Consider the following 24,579-nt stretch of genomic DNA (forward strand, 5'->3'; position numbering starts at 1 on the left):
GTTGGAGCGCGGTGACTGGCTGAGACGGCGAATGGGCTGCTGTGATTGGCTAGTGAGGTTTACTGGGTTCAGAATGGCGCCGGGGCTCGAACTGCGTTTCCCAGCATGCAGAGCGGCAGCAGAGCACCTGGGCCCGCTCTGCTCTGAAGCAGCAGATTTCTGATAAATTTTCTGATCAATACTGATCAGTTATTGATAATTAGACGAATAGCTTATCTTTAAATTGATTATATTAGGAAATGAAACAGATAGATAGACATGATAGATTTATTGATTATATTGGGTTTTTGAGAGGACTGATACTCAGTAACTGACATTTGTGATTTGCAGCTTTTTTAAAACAACAACATCACATATTTGTTATAGTTGTCTGTCTGTTTGTTATTGTCTGTCTGTCTCTCAGTCTGATTAGCTGTTGATATATATTTATATATATAATGTTAAAAGAGTGCCGGAGCTGTGATGACCCTGAACAATGAGGACAACATGCACCTGTCCACAGCTGCTCCATCTGCAGTAACCTCTTTAATGGAACATCAGTAGTTTTATCTTTTCATAAATAGTGCAATGTAAGTAAAGAAGGTGAAACATGAGGAGCTGGAGCTCGACCTGGACCGGTTCAGGACAGCAGGGATCCAGCTGCAATGAGATGCAGAATATACCATTTATCACGTTTCCTCAAATAAGTGAGGCCTGTGAGCGCCTCCTACAGGCTGCACAGGTCATCACACTGATCCAACCGCATCCTGTTCTTTAAACCTGAAGGTGGTGCTAAAGGAAACATGAAGATTTATCACGTGACAGAAACACAGGAGCACAGGTCTGATTATCAAGAAGCTTTATTGTCATCGTCAGAGTGAATATAATCATCATCATCATCATCATCATCATCATCATCAGTCCTGTTGCTATGGGCCTGTGCTGGACTGCAGGAGGCTGTTAACATGCAGCAGAGCCGAGCAGACAGACAGGTAGACAGACAGACAGGTACGGGGGTCGACAGAGGTAGGTTGGACAGACAGACAGGGGGCAGAGAGGTAGACAGGTAGTGAGGTAGGGGAACAGACAGACAGGTAGAGACAGACAGGTGGGGGACAGGTAGCTATTGTGTTATTTACATACAGGTAGGCAGATGCAATAGAAAGCTTATTGGCTGTCTTCCAAAGGCTCCGCCCCCCTCTCTTCTGTGTCGGCCAATCCTCTGTGAGGAGGGGCGGGCTCTGCAGGCTGGGGGGAGGGGTGTGAGGAGGAGGAGGAAGAGGAGGAGGCGGAGGAGGAGGACAGGGAGAGGGGGAGGTCTGAGGGTGGTTCAGTCTGTAGCCTCCCTCCCCCATCTGCCTCGCCTGCCATCAGCTCCTCCTCCACCTGCCCGCCTCCCCCGCCCCCCGCACGAGACCCAGCAAACTGCAGGTGAGGCAGGAGGGTGGCCGGCGCCTCCTTCTCCCTCTCTCTCTCCCCCGCCACCTCCCTCTCACGGCGCTCGGCGTACAGCGGAGCCTCTAGGCCGAGGTAGGAGGCGCTGAGCTGCCGCAGGTCCAGCTCAAAGGGGCTGCTGCTGGGAGGCACCACAGCCTCTCCTCCCTGACCTCCGCCTCCTCCTCCCCCTCCTCTCTTAGCTTTACGGGGGTGGGAGGAGGCGGAGGTGGGGAGGCCGTCAGGGAGGAGAGACTGGATCTTTGGGAGCCAGCGTTTCCGGACTCTGCGAGCGTTGGTGCACATGTCGGCGGCGATGACGTTCATCTCACTCTCCTTAAAGTTAGGAGCAAAGTTCTGACAGTAGACTGAGGAGGAGAGAGGAGGAGGAGGAGAGGAGGAAGAGGAGAGAAAGAGGAGGAAGAGAGGAGAGAGAGAGGAGGAGAGAAGGAGGAGGAGAGAAAGAGGAGGAAGAGAGGAGGAGGAGAGAAGGAGGAGGAGGAAAGAGAGGAGAAGAGGAGGAGAGACAGAGGAGGAGAGGAGAGAGATGGAGTAGGAAAAAGATGAGTAGGAAAAGGAGGAAGAAGACAAAGTGAGGAGGAGGGACAAAAAGGAAAAGGAAGAGTGAGGAGGAGGAGGAAGAAGATCAAGAGAAGGAGGAGAAAGAGCAGAACAAGAAGGAGGGAGGAAGGATGTAAGAGAGGAGACGACAATGAGGGGGAGGAAGAAACGTCTCAGTTTTTCCAAAATACAGAAAAAAGACGAGAAACCATGAGTCAGAGTGTGTGAGTGTGTGTGTATGTAACTATCCTCGTGAGGACCAGGTTCAGTGTTACACCATGGGACTGAGGACATTCTGTCTGGTCCTCACACCCTCAAAGACCTGGTCTAGACCTGGTTGTAGGGTCAGTGAAGGCAGGGATATCCTCGCAACGATAGAGCGACGGACATGCGTGCGTGCGTGTGTGTGTGTGTGTGTGTGTGTGTGTCTTACGTTTAACAGTGTTTAACACTCGGTTGTCCAGGGGCTTTCGGCTTGGATCATTGGTGGAGGAGCGGATCCCCGTCCCACAGCTATTGGCCAGAGTGTTTCTATGGATACCATAACAACCCAATCAGCACCTATACGCAGCTTTAGATTACCTCGCTCTGCCGCTCTCTCTCTCTCTGTCTGAGACAATGTGACAGAGCAGTTATGTAAAGCAGCAGCTGAATCCTGGAGGAAGCTGCCGACTGTCAGAACATTCCAGAATGTTCAACACAGCCTCGTGTCGTGTGACGTCTGATGATGTCATGTGACGCCTAATGATGTCAGAACATCAGGGCGTGACACGCAGTCTATGACGTCGCTTCTTTTCCGATCTTTTTGAAACATGTTGGACATATTGAAGCAGAGCTGCAGCTAATTGATCATCTTGATTAATCTTTTAATTCGTAAAACATCACAAAACAATTTCCCAAAGTCCAAAGTGAATTCAAATGTTTTGTCTGAACGGTTTAATATCTAAATACAATCAATTTACTGTAACGTAAGAAAAGTTCCTTCTCTTGGAACCATGAAACATCTCAAACTAGTAATGGATTATCAGGATAGCTGAAGTGACTGTTGACCAGCAGGCAGAGGGTAAACTGATCGTCCAATCAGATATTGGTCTCATATATGAGTGTTTTCTGTAAACGCCGGCTGTTGTCTGGACATTACAACATTTTCAGTTGACTACTTTCTCACTGTTTCAAGTCGCCGTCACTTTTTATAACATTTTAACTAGAATCTTAAACAGGAGAAATTATTTTTATCATTGGATAATTCAACTCCCAGTGAAAACCTCCTGAACTATGAACACTGAAGGAATGCTAACCTAAAAACAAGCTGAGCTAACTAGTTAGCGGCAGCTCAGACTAACTACTTCTGTCACCCAGCTGGATGTTGTATGCACTTATGAGAAACCCTGCATGCAGAGATAGAAACTGACGTATATCAGTTTGGACGTATATAAAAAGGAACATATAACGGTTTCACACGTCTACAAATATGGACGTATATCAGGTAAATATGGACATATAATGACAAGAGACATGGTTCCAGTCTTTATGCTAAGCTAAGCTAGCCACCTCTTTTTGTAAACTCACAGAAGTGAAAACAGTTTGAAATATTTTAGCTCACCTGTCAAAAAACGTCGCCAGCAGCCTCCTGAGCAGCACCTTGTGTTTGACGCCGGCGCACAGGTGACAGTTCATCAGCTGACCTCGAGTCATGAACACACCTGAACCTGAGCACACACACATCAGAATAAATAACATTTATATAACTCTTCAGACTCTGTCTCAGCTCTTCCAGACAGTTTTCTGTTTAATGACCTTCATAACAAACCTGTTACCATGACAACACATTAGCAACTTAAAGAACAGAAACACAAGAACTCATCTTTCCCTTCTCAGCTTTTTATTTGATCATCATACCTGCCACCAGCTCCACCTTCTCCCCCGGGTCACCCTCAGTGTAGAGCGACGGGTGACAACGATACCCGATCTGACTGATCAGACTGGCAGGCAGGGCCATGTTATCTCGACCAACCAGCACGCAGGGCCGACGCTCGTTAGCCAACGGGAGCGGCAGCATCTCCATCTTCTCTTGGACTGGACCAATGAGGAACAAGGGGGACAAGAGGGGAGGCGGTCAACAGAATGACAGAAGATATAAAAACAAGACTAAAGTGTAGTGAACCAGTTTTGAGGCCACAACTCAGGTCTTAAGCTGCAGTTCCTCTACTGTCCACTAGATGCTGCATCAAGGTGAATGGGAAAACTACGAGGTAAGACTAATTTTAAGGGAACACTTTGAAACAATCCGAATGTCCAGACTCCCCCATGCTCGCAGACACTCACAGACTTCCTGGAAAGTCCAGTCATCAAGTCCACAAACAACCTTAAGTAGACTTTCTCTGGACTCCCAGAGACTCTGAGGTGATGTAGTGATATTTGATGTTGCACTTATACAGAGATTATACTGAATATGTAGGTTGTGTTTGTTATAATTTGCAGAGTTATACTTGTAAGGTTTGGCTTTCTTCCAGCTAACAAAATGGATTCAGAGATGAGTCAGGGTCTTTAAGTGCTGTCTCACAGTGCATTGTATTTGTCCAGCATCCTAAAGGGTCTAAGGTTTTTCCTCAACTATAGTTCCTGAGCCCCCAGTTGATGGCCCAGGAACTATCAGGGAACAGTGCTGGACTCGTTCAACACTAATCTTGTAGCAGCTACAACTTCTGTTCAACTTCATTCACACAATACAGAAACACTGTGATTCCAGTATCAATATCAGGAAAAGGGAGGGACACAATTTAATTTCTTAATGGTTTTTTTTATATTAATCACAAAGTTACTGTATATTGTCGATTTCCCAAGTTATCGAATGTCCTATTTTAATACAAGATTAGTGTAATTTGTCTAATCCTTGCGGTTCTTGAGATATGGTGCAAACACAGCTCAAGGTCACAGCTCATCAGGTTCCTCAGTTCCTGGAACAGTTTGTCCAAAAGGAGCTAAATGGGTGGAGTTGTTTTGACAGTCCTCATATACTGCTGGTGTTTGCTCCAGTAATTCATCTCCCAGCACAAGAGGAACTGTGAGTAAATGTACGTTGATCAGTAAAACACCTGTGTAAAACGTTCTGTGTAAACAACAGGTCGTAAATCGTAAGAAATGGACCAGACAAATTGATTAACAGTGATGTGAATTTGAAAGTCTCCTTTCCAACTCCCTTATTGTCGTGAAATCTACAACACAAGGCAAACACAAAGCCCTGACCATGGCATCCTCCATCTTGTTTTTGTTGTCAGAGAAGGTGGTTGTTGTATGTCACGTAGAAGTGACGTTGCTATACCATCATTTCTGTTGCCGACACGGATGCAAACAGAAAATAACCCTTGTTATTTTTTGTAGTTCTTGGGGGAGCTCCCCAGTGGGCAGGTCCACTCAGGGAGTCTCCATAATAATATAATAGGATATTATTATATAATAATATCTCTCGCACCACGATGTCACTTACTGTAAGGGTTTCCGGGATGTCCGTAGATGTGTTGGTAGAGTCCAGGGTGGACAGTGTTGCCGTAGTAATCCTCCTCCAGCTCCTCCTCAGTGGGGGGATGAGAGGGGGGAGAGTCTGTGGGGAGACTGGATCCTCCCGGACTGGATCGCCCCCCGCCTGCCAGCAGGTAGGACTGCAGCCCTGGAACCAAACCTCCACTTGCACCCAGATAACACAGAGCGCTGCTCCTGGAGGTCTGGAGGTCCCCGGCAATGTCCACCCTGAGGACAGAACAATAAGGAGGAGACACATGATGTCCAGAGTGATTTTTAAAAACCAGAAGTAAAGGCTGTCTATGAAAAACAATCCAGAGAGTTTAGTCCGAGTAACAGAAGTTTTTCAGATCCCAAAACACTGCACAGACACTAAGGCATATAAAATGTAACCCAGGATTTTACAACTCTGGAGAATCACAGCAGCAACTATTTGATTTTTCCAATCATCAAAAGGTAGACAACAGAAATACTCTGTTCAAGCTACAAAGCAATCAACCAGGAATACGTGCTTGCAAGTATTTGATTGGCGACCACAGCACCTTCACAGATGATGCCATGTTGTATTATGACAAAAGTTGAGCCTACAGGCTGGTGTATGTTTAAAACGAACAAGCTCATATTAAGTATCGTCTGATATCGTCTACAAACGGATGTGGCTCTGATCATAAGTTTGGGTTGCCAAATCTAATCCTCAGATTTCTTTCAGATGAGGTCCTCGTTCTTCAGTTTTGGGTAGTTCTTCCACAGGTCTGTTTTGAATTGGGTCATATTGAAATGATACATGAGCACTGTGGAGGAGGATGAACAATGTTTTTACAAATGAGTCCCTGCTTCATTTGTATCTCTGACATTTGTACAAGCACACATTCCTGATCAAGGTTTTGCACAACACCACAGGTTGACAGCAGTAACACACCAACATCCTTGATTGTCACAAATAGAAGCCATACTGAAACAGCAAGGGTGTTTAAGGACTCACAAAATAAAAAGGTTGGGAACCACAGCTCCAGGCCACTCTGACACAAAAATGATCCCCCCAACTTAATTCCTGTTTGTCCTTACCTGGCCTCCTCTCCTCCTGCTGCTGCTCCTCCTCCATTCTCCTCAGTAGGAGGAGTGTCGGCTCTCTCCTGTTTGATCCTGCTGACAGCTAGCAGCAGCTCCTCGGGGCTCAGGGCCGGCTGGTCTGGACTGGCCTCCTGCAGCTGGGGGGCGCTGTGCTGCTGCTGGACCAGTGGGGTGTCGAAGCCCCCGAGCTCGTCTGCTGAGGTTGTCTGTAATAAGATATGTTTGAAAGGTTGGAGCGTGTCCAGAGAAGGTTTCAGCTAACCAGCAGCTTCAGATTAAAAATGCATTGAGCTGCAGTTCCTCTAATGTCCACTAGATGCTGATCTGATCAAAGTCCAACTGTATTAAAGTGAAAAACTCCAACCTTCTCTCTGCAAACATAAATATAGTATAGTCTTTATAAAGGGAGTTCAGCTTTGACTAACTCCCTTTATACATTTTAGACCCTTCACATTAACGTTTGGACCTTAGACCACTGACGTTCAAAAATGCAAACTTTTGGTAGCGCAAGAAACATGAAATATCAGCCAGGTTTGTAACAAAAACACTGTTTGAGTCACTTAAACCCAGTGATCTACTGCTAGCACATTTGCATTGTCAGCAGGAGTTTGGGAGGTAAATGCTGCACCAACCGACACAGATTGTACAGCGTTATTTTTACGCTGTAATGTTAATACAACATTATTTAGTTGCACATGGTAATTGCTTCACAGTTGTGTCTAACATGGCAACCAAAACAGTCACAGTTTGGTGGGCTGGTTTTGGTGTACCTGGACTAATTCACTCGCTCATGTGGACAGAGATTGTTTTCGTTTTAAAATGCTGTTTTAATGGTCTACCTAGGACAACCCAGTCTATACAGTCTGTGGGCATGGTCAAACCAACCTGTGAGTCGCAGCAGAGAGGCGAGGAGGAGGAAGAGGCCTTCATCATCATCAGCTCCATGCCTCGCTCCACGATGTTCTGGATCTGCAGGTACCCGGCGGTGTACATGAGCACCAGCTGCTCGCTGGCAGCCATGCTGAGGCGTCCTGTGTAGCAGAACGACAGAATCTGCTGGAAACACGTCGGCGTAACAGAGGACGGCAGCTCGAACACCGCCTGGGAGGAGGAGGAGGAAGAGGATGATGAAGAGGAGTCAGCCGCAGAGCTGAACAGGTCTCTGAAGTACAGGGAGGAGGCGGCGAGGACGGCCCGGTGCGCCTTGAAGGCCTGACCCTGCACCAGGATGGAGACGTCACAGTAGTGACCCAGCAGCCGCTGCTCGTTCAGGCTGCCAAGCACACTGCTGCCGAAGTCCGGGATCTCCACCTGCAGCAGCCCCTCCGACATGGTGGAGGCTGGAGGTCCAGACGAGGATGGGACAGGAAGTGAATGAAGGTTCGGACTAGATGGTGGCTAAGGGAGGACAGTCCTGACCAGCCAGAGTTAGACTGATGGAGGAGGAGGGTGTTTAGGTGTCAGGGATGCTGCAGATTTGTCCTCCAAAACATCTGAGATACATAATGTTGTCGTGGAGGAAACAGTTAGGTCAAAGGTCAAGGCTTGGGTGAGGCAGAGGGAAGGAGGTTGTTGAGGTCTGAGGTGTTGAGTCAAATTGAGGTTGGGAGGAGGAGGAGACTGTAGATCATCAGGATGGAGGTCAGCTCAGTGCAGGGAAACAGCTAGAACATGAAGAGGGAGGAGGGGGTAGGAGAGAGAGAGGTGGGAGGGAGGAGGGGGGAGGAGAGGTTTAAAGCATCAGTTTCACACCTTCTCATTTACCTGCAGAACAAACTGAGAAAACACTGATCACATCTGAGACTCTGACACCTCTGTGTTTCTGCCTCTTCTCCACCACACATCCGTCATTTCAGTATTTCATTATGACACATGAGAAAATTAAAACACGATAAAATATCATGTGTTTAAAAAATTATAAAATTAAGAAAATGAAGAAGATTTTTGAGGAAAAATAAACCTGCTGATGGTGTAACATGGTGGAAAGCTCTGGAGAAAAACAAAGCAGTAAGGGACCCTTGTTTTGCCAAATATTCACATTTGATGTTGTTCATGAGAACGGGTTAAGATGGCCGACACAGGAGAGCAGGAGAGCCCCACATGACCTGGGACAGCCTCTTCAAAGCTGCTCGTAGCTGCTGGGTTAACTGCAGGATCACAGGTCACCTGGATCTACTGACGAGTGTTTGGTCATCAAACGGCAACATGTGGTTAGAGTCTGACATCAGACTCTCAGTGAATAATGCTGTGCTCCATTTACAACAGAGGTCAGAGGTCAGAGCTGGGAGTGATGGTGTTCCAATTGAGAAGTCAGAAAAACATGGACGCTCTCACAGTCTTTATAGACAACTTGAAAACAGATCTGCTCCTGAAGAACAGCTGAGCTGTTAACATTAGTTTAACACAAACTCTTCAGATCGTTGTTAAAAAGACGTTCACATTTTAAACCTGGAACATTAAACCATGAGGGTGAACTGATTCAGTCGTATCTCAGACTAGCTGTTGTTAGCAACAGCAGTTGATAATCCATCTTGAACAGGTTCAGGCTCAGTGGAAGAAAAGTGAAAGTTAAGACAGATCAAGGCTTCTCCTAAAGTTGGTCGCATTCACCTGGATCAGATCCTAACCCTGGTTACCATGGTTACCAAACAGGTAAGAGAGTATCTGCAGGTCAGGATGCTGTAGTCTGTAAACCCCTGATCCAGGTTTGTCAGATTTATAGCATCAGGATAAAACCTCCTGAAATATATGTTGTTAGTAATGACACAGAATAATGCTGAAAATCAAAGTGACGCTACATGGTGAAATTTAAACATGGTGAAGCAGTTGTTTGAACAGCAGACAACAGTAGTTTGCTGGATGTATGAAGGTCACGTGAAGAAGTAATAAAACTGTGCATGTTCAGGACAGGAAGACGAATGTTTCAGTATCTCAGTCATTTTAAATGTTCAGCTGTTATTCAGTTTGAGAAAACGAGCACAGACTGAATCACTGAAATGTAAGAAGAGATGAATGAGAGAAGAAGGCAAGTAAAGTAAAGTGTGTTTTATGTTGTTTCACACTGGAAAAAAGAAATAATTACATGAAATGAAAAGTGATGATCAACACGTGGAAATGAAAGTGAAAGTATGAAGTCAGAGATGTGGAGGTAACGTGTTGTTAAAGGTCTGGTATTAAAACACAATCTGTATCCAGACACTTTATCCAGAAGGAAAAACATGTTAACACAAGGTTTAAATGTGATCAGTGTGATGGGGCTTCACTTCTGGAGGTAGTCAGGTGATCTAACACGCCTGAAAACACAGATCACATGACCACATATACAGGGCATGAGCCTGTCGGTGTAAACAGGAAGTAGATTGCCTGCTCTGCAGAAAATACCATGAACGAAATTTAACTGTTGCAGCTGCTGATAAAGACACCAAGGTCAGAAACTCCTTTAGTTCATTCACCGCTGGTGGTCGAGGCTGAAATGGGTCACGTGATCAGAGCATGGCCAATCAGGGATCAGGATACGTCCTGACTGATGAGAACCAATCAGGAACCAGTCATGTGGGTGCATGTGGGCGTCTGCATCATCGTTTCAGTCCGTCCAGACTAAAACACATCCTGGAGTTTTCAAACTAAAACAGGTCCAACAGTGTTTCCAAAAGGCTCGAAGACTCAACTGATGCATTTTAAAACTAAAATGAATTAGTTTGCTGCTCTCATTCTCCCTCCCACCGCGGTGATTGTAACATATCACCTGATCAGAGCTGATACTGAGTTCGCTTTGGACATACTGAAACACAGACCTGAGACCTGCTGCAACGTAGCACCAGCTCGTAACATAAGCATGTGACTGTCACGACCGTTCAGTCTGTCAGGATATTAAATGTCAGTAAGTAACTACTGCTCACACACTGACGCCTTAAAGGTTTTTTTCAGTTTTGATTCATTCCACCAACATGAAAATTGAAGTCACACCGACCTGTGGTTGGTGTGGCAGTATCAAATACTGTTGCATTTCCCTCGTCTTATGTTTACTCATTAAAGCCTGGACTTCATAGAGTCCCACAGTGATGATGTGTTTCTGTAGTCCAGCCCTGAAGTTAGCATCAGCCTGGTTCCTCCACAAAAAGCCAATGGGATTTTTTTCATAGTGTTTTGGATTATTCCAGAAAATAAACAGTGAGCAGCTAAAGTTTCTGATCCTTCAGGTTTAGTTGATCAGATCATCTTCACAGATGAACACCACTGTTCTGATGTTTGAAGTAAGAAGCTAATGTTAGGCTATAAACCAACTACACCACGGTCACATGACGTCAACGTCTCCACCACTAAGCTTCCAACTGGTCATTTCATTTAGCTCTGAGCTCTTCTACAAAAGCCTTTCTTCTTAGAAAGTTAGTGAGAGTTTGAAAGAGCGTGAGTAGAAACACAACGAGGCTGTAAAGGTGGACTGGTGAGTAGATGGGTTTTCATGTTAACGTCCCCGACAACCTCTGTAGTCTCATTTAGACACTCGTTAGCAACCGCCTTTTTTAAGACACGTAAAAGCTTCAAACATCAGGAGTGGGGGATTTACTGACCCATTTTATGTCGGAGAATAAAACCTGAAAATGTCTTGAGCTTGTGTTAAAACCACAGACCTTATTTCAGACATTTAACCAGAAACACACTGACTCTGGGACGAGGGAACAGGAAGTGCTAACATGCTAACATGCTAACTTACTTCCTGGTTACAGAATCAGTCCTGCAGCTCTATATTGTCGGTCCATTGTTACGTCTTTTGTTACGAGCTGTTGTTCACTTGTTTTACGCAGGTTTTTGAAAACGTTTGACCGATCACTGAACAGCTGGGTCATTAAAAGTTTGTCTTGTGCTGCTCTGATGAAATTCTGATGTTGTGTTGATTTGTCAGGAACTGAACTTGTTGACTCCTCTATGCTGCAGAAGCTCTGAGTTACAAGAAAAGGTCAGAGGTCATCACTGATTTCACATCCTGAACCAGAACCACATCAAACAGGAAGCTGACAGACCCCTAGACCCTGACACCCCCACCCACCCACCCCGAGGTACACTACAATCCAGTACAGTTCAGAATCCACTTGTATCCTGTAAATACCAATAGAGTCCAGTAAAGAGTTAATACCATCAAGCATAGTCCAGTCCAATAAAGTCCAAAAGAGTCCAGTAGAGTCTAGGGAAGTATGGTACAGTACAGTCCAGCACAGTCCATTTAGCAGGAGTGTGGTTCAGTTGAGGACAATGCAGTAAAGTGTGATAGATCCCAGTATGGAACAGTAGAGACAAACAGAGTCCAGTCCAGTCTATTGCAGTACAGCAGAGACCAATAGAGGCTACTCCAGTCTCACAGAGACAAATATAGTCCACTACCATCCAGTCCAGCAGAGTCCAGTACTGTGAGTTCAGTCTGTTTCAGAGTTCAGATCAGTTGTTTTTGTTTACAGTGCAGCCGCAGCAGAGAGACAGACAGACAGGCAGACAGACAGACAGGCTACAGGGAGACAGACAGTGTAAACAGACAGACAGACAGACAGACAGACCGAGAGAGAGAGAGACAGGTAGGTAAACAGACAGACGGGTTAAAAAGAGACAGAAACAAATCAAACAGTTTCAGGATGAGAGACAGACAGAGAGACAGACAGTATAGATGCAGTTAGAGGAGGATGTCAGACAGACAGGTGAACAGACAGACAGACAGACAGCTCCTCACCTCCTCTCTGCTCCTCTTCCTCCTCCATGCAGCAGGCAGGACGGCTGGCTGGGAGAGGTTTTCTTCTTCTTCTCCTCCGCTCAGTCAACGCATCGTCTGGTGTGTCACAGGAGGGGGGGGGTGTGAGGGGGGAGGGGGAAGGGGAGGGGGGGTGGGGGGGTAGAGACACAGCAGACAGCCGAGGAGGAGGAGGAGGAGGGAGGAAGAGGAGGAGTCATCTGAGGACAGTGAGGGAGCTAATGCGGCTAAGTGCCCTGCAGAGGACGAGAGAGGGAGAGAGAGGGGGCGAGAGACACAGGCAGAGAGTGAGGAGAGAGGGGCGGGTGGGCATGCATTACACAGCTCATCTGCTATAGGGAAGAAAGAACACACTGCAAGGTTGAACACGAAGACATGTTAACAACACGCGTGTAGACACAATGATATATATGTGTGTGTGTGTGTGTGTGTGTGTGTGTGTGTGTGTGTGTGTGTGTGCGCGTGTGTGTGTGTGTGTGTGTGGCATGACTTGGCCAAATGCACAGCGCTGCATTGCAGTGCTGAGGCTGAGTTGGCATGCTGAGTACATAGCGTGCATACTGCGACTGTGTGCCAGGCTGACACACACACACACACACACACACACACACACACACACACACAGAGAAACTCACACAGAGAGAAACTCACACAGACACACAGCAGCTTTTTGCAGCCTCAGCTTCAATCATCACATATAGTTCAGTTTAGTTTCAAACATGAGAGAGAGACAGAGAGAGAGAGAGACAGGTAGAGAGAGAGAGAGACAGAGAGAGAGAGAGACAGGTAGAGAGACAGGTAGAGAGAGAGAGACAGGTAGAGAGAGAGCAGGAGCAGGGGGAGCAGGAGGAGGAGGAGCAGCGTGCTGAGGCTGTGTACAGTATCTGAGGTTAGGACGTCCTGATCTTCTCTTCGTCTCTGATGGTTTTTATCTCCATCACTCGCTGTGTCGTCATGGTGCTGATGTTCTGATGGATGTTACAGCTGCTGCAGGCAGACAGCAGTGAAGCATGCTGGGAAACTGAGTCACAGACAAGGTCTTTATTTATTTATTATCTGAGTGAGGGGCCGGCTTCCGAATGCTGCCTTGCTCAGAGGCTCAGAGGCTTGAGGCAGCGTCACTCGTGTTGGAGCTGCAGTAAGAATGACAGTCAGGGAGAGCTGCAGCAACAAGATTTATTCAGACGGATTATTTACATCTAATTAACATAATCAACAACAACACAAAGTAAACGAATCAGGAGGAGCAGAGTGTGTTCGACCTCCGGCAGGTTTCTGCTGCTCCTGATTCACCACCCAGAAACTTCACATCAGAAACATCTGAACCAGAGAAATAACTCAGAATAAATACATAAAACACAGAGGATCAAGTTTACCTGCAGCAAACAGACGACACTCACCTGACACAAACTGTTCAAGACCAAGTATGGAAGATCAATTCAGTCAGAAATACTGATGAAATACTACATCAAAAGTTAAAATAGACAAATGATTAAAAAGAAAAATAAATTATGTTGAAAGAGAAAATTAAATAAATTGAGGAAAAGAAATAAATTTAAAAAGAAAATAAGTCACATTAAAATAGAAAATAAATTTAAAAAAGGAAACATGAAAATGTTTCACAGAAAACAGTTTCAGTCATTTTCTATCTCAACTTTCATTATGTACGATTGGAGAATTTTTCACGTTTTTCTTAAATTTCACTTTCCTTTTTCTTTGTCAATTAAAAAAAAAACTAATCTGAATTTTATTTGGACAGAAATACATTTAGAAAAAATTACATTTATGATTTCACTGAAAACCCTGATGATTCTCAGTGGTGAAATCAAATAACTGTTTTTTAAAAATTGTTTAATTTCTGCATAAAATTATCTTCCATCGAAAACATTTTTTTATTTATTCAAACTGTGAAACTTTTTGAATCAGTGAATTTTGGCGATTTGTGTCTAATTCAGAATTAACATCAGTGTTGTTCCGGTGTGCTGAGCAGCTGCTAACATTAGCTCAGTTCATTTGTACGTTCAGGTTCCTTCAGTGTTGATGGTTCAGGAGCTGAATTCTCCACAGACGTCTCCTCCTCTCCAGAACAAACAGATCAGCTGATTAAAATCAGCCACTGTTAGCTTAGCTTGTTTCTCTGATCACTGAAGATCCAGACACCTGACAACTAAAATCCTTCATCTGGTTTAAGATCAGAGTTAGAATGTTAGAGAAAGTGACAGCGATGTGAAACAGAGAGAAAGTCGTTGACTGAAAATGTTTTAATGCTGAAAACCCTGATATATCTATTTTTTGTGTTGATCTGCAATATAAGAAGAGTCAGGACAGAAATGATAAATAATATAAAACAAGTAACTTATTATTTTATCTGTCAAAGCTTCATCTAATGTTAACAAAGACGACTCGTCAACAACAAACTGTCGACATGTTTTTAATCTGAACTTAATTTGACACAATTTAATTGTATTTGTGTTGTTTGTTGTTATTGATGATGTTTGATATATTCACTGGTAAATCTTTTGTCATCGGTTTATTTTCACTCTGTACATGTCTGGTCAAAGTTAATTAATTAATTACCAAAAATGTTTATGTTAAAAAATATATTGTTACCACACTTTTTTAGAACTGAACTTTAAATATGTCAACAAACCACTGCCATGTTTGCTTCTGTTTCTGTCTCTAGAAAAATATACATTTATCAGCTGCTGATTTTTCTTCTGAGCCATGAAGAAAAAAAAAACTGAAATCTCAGGATCTCGTAAAAGTACTTTTTTCAACCTTCAGAATTTTTTTCCTCCATGTTCTTTAATTAGAGTTTAAGATGAAGAGACAGCAGCCGCCACAAGGTGTTGCCAGATCCACCAAAACAGACCTACAGGACCCACACCAATGATCAGCTGATCAATAATACGTCCAGTCAATCAATCAATCAATCAATCAATCAATCAATCAATGCCTCTGTCTGCAGAGATTCATTCATCAGAACGGTTTCTGTTTGACTGTTTCACAGTCAAGACACAGACAGACAGACAGACACACACACACACACACACACACACACAGTGTTTGTGTAGACGGAGGCGGAGCCTGAAAGGACAGGTGAGCAGGTGAACAGGTGAGTCGTCTGTCCGCAGGTTAAACATTTGGCACAAAGTGAACTCTGATACTCCACCAGAACAACCAGTCTGATCCAGTTCAATCCCAGTCTGCCACTGGTCTGTCATCATGTTCCTCACAAAACCCAGTCCTGAGGGTCTGGTCCAGTCCAGTCCAGGTCTGACATACAGGTCTAAAAACACACCTGGTCTCAGGATAAATAAATCCAGTCCTGAGAGTCCAGACCAGGTTCAAAACGGAGTCTTTAAATACAACAAGTCCAGGCCAGGTTCCACATCTGAACCACTACAATCCAAAAACCAGTCCAGTCCAGTCCGGTCCTGGTCTGGTTCAGGTCTGGGTATGGTTCTAAATGAGAGGCTGCTGCGGGATTTAAACCCACATAGAGAAACTGAACCTGAACTAAAACACAATTAAAATGAAATCTGGATGGTTTGGTTGGAGCCGTGAAGAACGAGCTGAAATGGGTCTGAAGGATTTATTGATCTGACCTAATGTGATGATCAAAGCTCAGAGTCTGTGATTCTGTTTCCAGGTCCTGACTCTGAACCAGAGCTTCATTAGGGCTCATCATTGTTCCTGTGTGACAGACAGTCACACTGACCAATCAGAAGAGGCCTGAGTCAACGCGACTGTGCCGCCCACCAACCCAAAATACAAAATGGCTGCCACCTCAGCAGAGACAGGTCAACAACTCGCTACGTTAAGAGACAGAAAAGCTGCTACAGGCGTCTGTAAGTCTCTGTAACATCACAGACGGAGACCACAGACGACTGAAAGTCAAAACTAATTATCAGTGTTTTTAAACACGGCGAGGCTGGCGTTAGTCCTCTCCTCCGTATACAGATATATATCACAAATCAAATCGCACTATCTTTCAGAAAGGTCGCAATTTGTCCTAGAACGAAGGTCAGAGTGAGTCCCACAGTGATGATGTGTTTCTGTAGTCCAGCCCTGAAGTTAGCATCAACCTGGTTCCCTCCACAAAAAGCCAATGGGATTTTTTCATAGTGTTTTGGATTATTCCAGAAAATAAACAGTGAGCAGCTAAAGTTTCTGATCCTTCAGGTTTAGTTGATCAGATCATCTTCACAGATGAACACCACTGTTCTGATGTTTGAAGTAAGAAGCTAATGTTAGGCTATAAACCAACTACACCACGGTCACATGACGTCAACGTCTCCACCACTAAGCTTCCAACTGGTCATTTCATTTAGCTCTGAGCTCTTCTACAAAAGCCTTTCTTCTTAGAAAGTTAGTGAGAGTTTGAAAGAGCGTGAGTAGAAACACAACGAGGCTGTAAAGGTGGACTGGTGAGTAGATGGGTTTTCATGTTAACGTCCCCGACAACCTCTGTAGTCTCATTTAGACACTCGTTAGCAACCGCCTTTTTTAAGACACGTAAAAGCTTCAAACATCAGGAGTGGGGGATTTACTGACCCATTTTATGTCGGAGAATCAAACCTGAAAATGTCTTGAGCTTGTGTTAAAACCACAGACCTTATTTCAGACATTTAACCAGAAACACACTGACAACAGGAAGTGCTAACATGCTAACATGCTAACTGACTCCCTGGTTTCAGGATCAGTCCTGCAGCTCTGGATTAATCTGCTCTGTGAAATACTTGGTTTCAGAGTCTCGGTGACGTAGCAAGTGCTGACAGGGTCGACTGATGACCTGGTTTCTTATTGGACAATGACATGAGCTCACCTGTAAAACTAAATCACCATCTGTTGAGATTTAACTGGAATATTCCTACATTAACTCTGAGGAGAGAAACTCTCATGTTGGCACTTTTTAACTTCCATACCCAGCCCTGAACTGATCCTGGATTAGATCAGCCTGGTTTCTCTGTAATCCGGTCTGATCCGGTCTGGTCGGGGTTAGACATGGAGGCGGGAATGTCGCAGTTTCCACCTCCTGGATCTGACTTTGAAGAAGAAGAAGAGGAACATGAGGAAGAGGCAGGAGCAGACGTACAGGACCACACACAGACTCATGTCCACGCTGTTAAAACCCAGACCCAGGATCCACACTCCTCCTCCTCCTCCTCCTCCTCCCTCCCTGTGCCTCACCACCTCACTCCTGTCCTCCCCCCACTGAGCCTGGTGTCCAGGTCGAGGCTCCGGCTGCTGCTCCTCCTTCCTCTCTCCTCCTCCTCCTCGATGCTCCTCCTCCTGAGGCCGGCTGGTCTGCACAGGATGAGGATCAGGGTTTGGAGGAGGAGCGGGGAGTCGTGGGGGGGTCAGGGAGTATTTGGGGGACAGGTTTGAGGCGCTGTAGTGATGTTGGAGGAAACTGAGGACGTTGTCCTGGTTCCAGACGTGGACGCCGTTTTTCTCCTCGTGGCAGGAGGCGCAGAGAGAGGGGCTGGGCCACGGAGCTTTAGGGAAGAGGGGGTCGTCACTGAGAGAGCCTGGAGGGGGGAGGAGCGGGGAGGGAGGGGGGAGGCAGAATATAGTGACAGCGCACCAGATTAATATGGATTAATAACTCCTGATATCTATCATATCTTCTGTAACTACAGTTCCCATGATGCTCAGGGGGATGTTAAGGCTTAGTGATGCTGTTAGCGTCCACTCGTTAAGTCTGACGTCAAGACCGATGAAAATACAGTTAAAAACTATTCAGTGTCATTGTACTGCAGGTAGAACTGTAGGTGACAGGTTTTAAACCAAAAAAAAACAAAGTTTGACATCAGAGGGTGCTAACGTTAGCCAGCTAACCTAGTTGTCAGTCATTTTCTGTGCTGCTCAGCTGAGGAGAACAAAGCTGGTGTTAGCTAGCTTCACCCAGCTAAGGTGAAAAAAGACAACCATAGCTAGCCAGCCTTGGGCTCATAACAAGAAACATCCTGTAAAACTAACAGCTTATATCAGGGGGACCTGCTTTTACCAGAGGGTGCTAACGTTAGCTAGGTTAGCTGGCTAATGTTAGCACCCACTGATGTCAAACTTTTTGTTCATTGGTTTAAAACCTGTAACTTATCAGCTGCAGTCATTTCCTCTCCTCTTCGTCGTGTGAAGCAGCAGAATGACTGAACAGTTTTGGACTCAGATCTGTTCAGACATCACGGACTCTCTCTGCTCTGCAGCGTCTGGAAACAGGAGAGACTCAGAGAAGTTGGACCAGGAAACAGGATTTTCATCGGTCCTGACGTCAGAGTTCCTCATCTGTCAACCCAACCAAGGTCCTGAGAAACCTGAGTGTGAGTGTGTGTACAGTAAATATAAATATATATCTCTGTGTGTGCGTCTGTACCGGCCAGTCTGTAGTTGACCATGTTGTGTTGGTTCCACAGCCACAGTATCTGTTGCTCTCGGTCCTGGACTCGGTCCATGCTGACAGCTGCTGCCTGTTCAAAGTGTTGACCGCACTGCTCGCAGCCGAAGAATGTCCTGATGTACCGACGCATCACCTGCAGCACTGGGGCCGCCTCGCCCTCCAGACCTGCACAGGTAAACACACACAGGGGGACCTTGGGTGTGTGAGTTGTTGGACAGCAGGTGTAGTGCGTGTGCTGTCAGGTGTGTGTTACCTGTGTTGTCCAGCGCAGTGGGTGTGGCATCATGTTGGACGGTCAGAACATGAAACAGAGTCCAGAGAGAACAGGGGTAACCTCGAAGCCCTGCCCTGCTGCCCTGACAACCAACCCATCGAAGCTCCGCCCCCAGGAACACACCTGAGATCTGGACAGGTAACAGGAAGTGAGCCGCCACCACTCTCTGTATGTGTGTGTGTGTTCAGTTTGTGAGTCTCACCCTCATTTTGTTGTCCACCAGGTCCAGCACGGCCTGGTAGGGGATTCGCTGCAGTGGGAGACTGAGCAGCCAATCAGAGAGAGTCTCCATCAGCTTCACTACTGAACCCCCACCTGGATACAACTGCACAGGTAGAGAGACACAGGTTCTCTGAGGTGGTGCAGGCAGGGCCTCTAAGGTGTTAGCATTAGCGGCATTAATTATATTAGCTGCATTAGCAATATTAGCTACATCAGCCACGTTACCCACATTAGCTATGTTAGCAATGTTAGAAACAACATTTTTATATGTGAAATGTTATTTCATTTTTATAGACCAACATAAAAATGACAAATAAAGGAATCTGAATCTGAATATATGAGCTACATTAGCCATGTTAGCTACATTAGCTACATTAGCGTCACAGTGAACTCCCTGCCAGTCTGTTGTTACCTTTGCAACCAAAGTGACAAAGTCCTTGAAGATCTTTAGCTCCTCCCCCTCCAGGGTATTATGGGTAGCTAACTCCACCCTCAGCAGGTAGTGGAGGGCTGACTCCAGATCAGCTGTGTACACCTTTGACTGGTCAAAGTCTCTCCAGGGCTCTGTGCTCTGTTTGCCCAATAGCGTCCCCATCTGACCAACAGTGGAACTGCTGCTGTCAGACTTCAACCTGCGCTGGACGCCGGGTAACGTCCTCAATAAGGAGGAGAAGAAGAAACGCAGGCGCTTCTGACTGAAAGACAAGGAGGAGGAGGAGGAGGAGAGTAAATGCATCTGTGAATGATGCTAATATGCTAAAGATTCTGTGTGTGTGTGTTCACTCACACGTGCAGCAGGGTGTGTGTGCCGTTGGGGTGCAGCAGGTAGATGGAGGGCAGGGTTGTGATCTTCAGAGCGTCCAGCAGGGGGAGCTCTGAGCTCAGCGCTCTCTTCACCTCCACACCTGAGAACTGCAGCAGGTCCAGGATCACCTGAGACACACATAGGGTTCATTCGTCACATCAACAATCAGAGTGATGCAGGTTAAAGTTCAGAGTCTCACCTCTCGTCCGACATACGAGTCTGGATCCTCTACGATGATGGCGGTGTAGTGGTCTGACCTTTGACCTAAGAGAGGCAGCAGCTCCACAGAGCTACAGAAAGAGAGAATCAGATGATTCAGAAAGATGACTGAACTTATGGTTCTGGTTCTGGTCCTGTGTGGTTCTGGTTCTGGTACCTGAGTGGTTCCAGTGGAGGACAGTGATCAGGCCAGTCCATTCTAGTGTGGTTCTGCAGGATATTCACCATCAGCTGTCTCACTGACTGGACCTGTCTGTCTGCACCTGGATCGATCAATCAATCAATCAATCAATCAATCATGACCTGAGGTGAGTCAGAGGTACTGATACTATACTCAAGGTTCATGAGTACTCTGAACCATCACAGTAAAAGTATTTCATGTTGGACATACAGAGAGGAGGAGGAGGAGGAGGAGGAGGTGATCTGTTCTTTTTCTTCTTCTGCTTAGAAACAAACAGAAGCAGGAAGTAGTTCCTGTCATGTTGTGTAGTTTGACTTCCTGTTGGTTGGTGGAGGTCTCCATGTTATCACATCATGTGAACAGAGGCCTGTTCTATGAAGCGAGGTAACTGTTTTATCAGTAACTTCAGGAGTACCTTGGTGACGTCAGGTGTAACTTCCTGATTAACCTGTACTATGAAAGGTGGACAGGTTTTACCTGAGGTCTGTTGCCATGGTAATTTACGCTGTGTCTCTAAACTGCTCCGAGCAGTTTATGTTCGTGGTTAACTCGGTGTTACAGGTGTTACTTCTACCTAAGCTCCGCTCCACAGGTGGAACAACCAATCAGCAGAGAGAGGCGGACTCTGCAGGACGGGGGTCAGTGTCTAAAGACTGTCAGTCCCCCCACAGTCAAGCAGCAGAGTTTAGCATCATTAGTGTTGAATATTATCGATTTCAATAATCCTTTAAATGGGAGGGGGGGGGGTTATTGTCCTGAAAGACAATATAATGTGACAGGCTGTTGTAATTGTAGACTACAGACCAAGCAGCATTAATGATGGAAATATGAATGTGAACCACTTTATAGAAGGTTTCTGTTTGATCCAGGTTCAGTTTCCACTGAGGCTGAAATACTGTTAACATGAAGTTCATACTGAACATAACAGCATTACATTCATACATATACAGCCTGAGTGTTCCAGGCAGAACATCATTAACAGGAACAGCTCATTCTCAGACATGTGACCCACATGTTGACTGTAATCCAAGTATCTGAGAAATGATCACATATGTTCTGTGTCCTTCCATCTCATATTACAGATGAAGAACCCAGAGAACATGTGACCAGTCTCTCTGTCTTTGTTGGTTTGACATTGTGTCGTTAGAGTCTCTTTAAATTCCTCTAAACCCACAGAATTAACGTGCGCTCTTCATCTGAGAGATACGGTGCACGCCCCTTTAATCAACACGCACTAACTCTGTCTAACCGTCGTAGCGTTTAACACAGATCGAGGCAGTCAGGGTTTGTCAACCCCGACTTTACCTGAGAACCTGAGTTAAACCAGAGGAGGGTAATGGATGCATGGGAGCTATATATCCCATCATGCATTGTGTTTGAGCTGTGAGGTGCAATGAGCTCAGACTGAGACAGGAAGTGAGTCTCACCTCTGTAGGTCGTCCCTCTGTCTGTCTGTGAACTGTGAGCCCTGAAATACTGAACCACAACAGCAACGTGTTACTACACAACAACAACAACACAGGGTGTCACACACTACACACAGTACCACAGTATCAGTACTCAGTAGTACTCAGTACTGTCTTACCTTGAACGTTGGGTAGAACTTGATGCCGTACTCTTTACAGACGTCAAAGTTTTCCTCCTGAGCGCAGTCCAACACCCCGACACTGATCACCTGCTGCCAGTCTGGGGGGGGGGGGGACTTAAACCTTTAGAAAACTGCAGTAGCAAGCGTGTGTGTGTGTTTTGTGTCCCAGCTGTTTGTCAGTCAGGGGTCAGAGGTCGTCAGGGTCTTTGTGTCTCAGACTGTGACAGCAGGTCCACATAAAAAGGGGGTGTGAGTGTGTGTGTGTGTGTGTGTGTGTGTGTGTGTGTGTGTGTGTGTGTGCTGCAGCAGCTGGTCTCTGTTGTTCTCCACAGACGATGGAGGCAGATGGTTGATCTGAATGTGTCTGGCTCTAAACTCAGTCAAACCAAACTCCATTATATTTTTGACCGATTTTAAAAACTCTTCCTGTTGGTGCGTTCAAAAACACTCAGAACTCTCTGCTTTGGTTTTATCTGTGTGTGTTACTGTGTCTGTGTGTATTCTGGTGGTTGTGTACTTTGGAAACATAAATAGAAACTTGATCAGATCAGTTTGTGTTGTCGACCTCCAGAGATTAGCTGCAGCTGTTTCTTTCTCAGGGTTTAAATCTGTCGCTTCAGGAACTAAAACCGTCCAAGTTTTGATTTTATTGAAGAAACAAGCCGCTGCTGAGAAAATATAGTGAACTGCTCTAAAACAGATGAAAAAAAACAAAACTAAACACAACATGACATCAGCTGAATATCAGCCAGTCTCCAGCAACTGTGGAGGAAATACTCAGATCCTTTACTTTCCTTTAAAAGTACCTGTACAACTATTTCAAAATACTCCATTACAAGAAAAACTCCTGCTGTTAAAGCTGATCAGTTTATATTGATCATGGTTTTACTGAAACATGAGAAGTTTAAAGCTGAAACTCAGAGAGTCACAGGAAGAAAAGCACAGGTTCGATCTTTAATGAATGAACAGGTAACTACAGCTGTAACGGCTGGATAAACACGTGAACATGCACCTGGGAGAAAACTGACTGAGCTGTTATTGTGCTAACTAAGCTAACTAAACAAGCAGCTTTTTAAAACGTCCCCAGTACACCTGTTGTTCTGTGTCTCAGGTGACTCGGGTATGACTTCCTGGTACTGGTTCAGTCTCGTTTCCGAGCAACAGGAGACTGTACCAGACTCACCTGTCTGCTGTCTGGAAACATGAGCGCTCTCTCGCTCTCTCGCTCTCTCTCTCTCTCTCTCTCTCTCTCTCTCTCTCTCTCTCTCTCTCTCTCTCTCTCTCTCTCTCGTCAAATAATCCGTCTGTTAGTTCAGTAACAGTTGATGTGTTCTACTGATTAAAAAAACCCTCCGGCACAGTAAAGTAAAATACTATTCATCAGATTTAACCATTCTTCTACGATTATTCCACCGGCCAGAACTTCATTAAAAAATCAGCTACTTTTCACCAGCTTCACACAAGTCATACCGTTCAATAATCGTGTGAGATTAGTTGAGATTTTACTGTAATAAAGCGCTTATTTTTGGATTATATTAATGCCGAACTGAACGGGGGATACTGAAGAACCAGACAAGGCACAGAACGATAGTGTAAACCTTAACATTCACCCGATATGAATTAAAAAGCGGAATTTTGAATGGGGTCTGGTTTCTCTGATGAAAAGGCGGAACTGCACGAACAGGGGCGGACAGAGAACCAGACCTGGTGTGTTTGGTGAAATACCTTTGACGTCCTGGGCCAGGGTCTTCCACGTGCTGGAGTACTGGATACAGTGTCCGCACCAGGAGGAGAAGAACTGGACCAGCCAGGCCGAGGACGAGTTACTGACGGTAGACCGGAGGCTGCTGCTGCTCAGGATCACCAGCGGGTCCTCCTCCGTGTACAGCCGGGCCGCGGCTCCTGCACACCCATGCACGAGCCAGAGGACCGCCGCCGCTTCGAACCAGAGCCGGAGCATGTCTACCGTCCGGGGAGAGACACGCGGAGAACAGAGGGTCAGAGAACAGGAGGGTCTGTGCCGAGGACGAGCACAGGGAGCCGGGGAGACATGAGAGCAGAGCCCCGCTGACGGATACGTGTGTTTACAGCGGAGATCACAGGAAGGACAGAGGTCTCACTCTCATCAACTTCCGGGAAACAACGGAGTGAACCCAGAGTTTATACATTCGCTTTATCTGTGACAAATATTGAAACACTGATCAGGATAATCAATTAATCCGATCGGGTTCTGATTGGATCGTGTTGTTATGGCGACGCTCTAATCCGGTCATTTGTTTTAACAGCGGAGTGAGATGTTTGAATAGACGATCTTTCCGAAGTTGAGGCTGACGCGTGACTGACGTGACCGTCGTGCTGCGTTCACGTTTTACTCGAAAATCTCAGAGGCAGAGATTGTGTTTATCATTTGACTGTTCATAAAGTACAAACATTTGCTCTTGTTTTAATATTTAGAATAAAATATATTGTAATTTATTTTGTTTCTTTTTCTCATTTCTCTGTCGGCTTGGTTTAAATATTGTCTTTACTGTCCCTTATGTAAAGAGTGATGTGATCCAATGATTAATCAATTACTAGATAAGTCAA

The 24,579-nt window shown here is 45.5% G+C and overlaps 2 protein-coding genes across 3 annotated transcripts; both read right to left on the reverse strand.

Moving 5' to 3' along the window:
* Window positions 1-821: 821 nt before the first annotated feature.
* Window positions 822-12,388, reverse strand: LOC108894669 (nucleus accumbens-associated protein 2). Its single transcript, XM_018693312.2, has 8 exons — window positions 12,284-12,388; window positions 7,450-8,228; window positions 6,559-6,770; window positions 5,462-5,721; window positions 3,874-4,050; window positions 3,578-3,683; window positions 2,408-2,505; window positions 822-1,781 (listed from the first exon to the last, which is right to left on the reverse strand). Exons 2-8 carry the CDS (start codon window positions 7,894-7,896, stop codon window positions 1,147-1,149), a joined length of 1,935 nt encoding a protein of 644 aa, XP_018548828.1. The 5' UTR covers window positions 7,897-8,228; window positions 12,284-12,388; the 3' UTR covers window positions 822-1,146.
* Window positions 10,615-24,331, reverse strand: qsox2 (quiescin Q6 sulfhydryl oxidase 2). 2 transcript variants are annotated; one of them, XR_007812706.1, is made up of 12 exons: window positions 23,719-24,331; window positions 21,991-22,091; window positions 21,833-21,881; window positions 20,382-20,487; window positions 20,205-20,295; window positions 19,988-20,133; window positions 19,613-19,895; window positions 19,181-19,303; window positions 18,958-19,108; window positions 18,681-18,869; window positions 16,883-17,835; window positions 10,615-11,159 (listed from the first exon to the last, which is right to left on the reverse strand). XR_007812706.1 is itself a non-coding variant. In XM_018693307.2 (11 exons), exons 1-11 carry the CDS (start codon window positions 23,951-23,953, stop codon window positions 17,303-17,305), a joined length of 2,007 nt encoding a protein of 668 aa, XP_018548823.1. In that variant the 5' UTR covers window positions 23,954-24,331; the 3' UTR covers window positions 13,464-17,302. The 2 variants fall into 2 exon arrangements, 1 of the variants encoding a protein (XP_018548823.1); XM_018693307.2 differs by lacking the exon at window positions 10,615-11,159 and having other exon boundaries at window positions 13,464-17,835.
* Between the last annotated feature and the right edge of the window lie 248 nt (window positions 24,332-24,579).

The sequence above is a fragment of the Lates calcarifer genome, unplaced genomic scaffold (assembly GCF_001640805.2).
Source record: "Lates calcarifer isolate ASB-BC8 unplaced genomic scaffold, TLL_Latcal_v3 scaffold_20_43, whole genome shotgun sequence".
NCBI lineage: Eukaryota > Metazoa > Chordata > Actinopteri > Centropomidae > Lates > Lates calcarifer.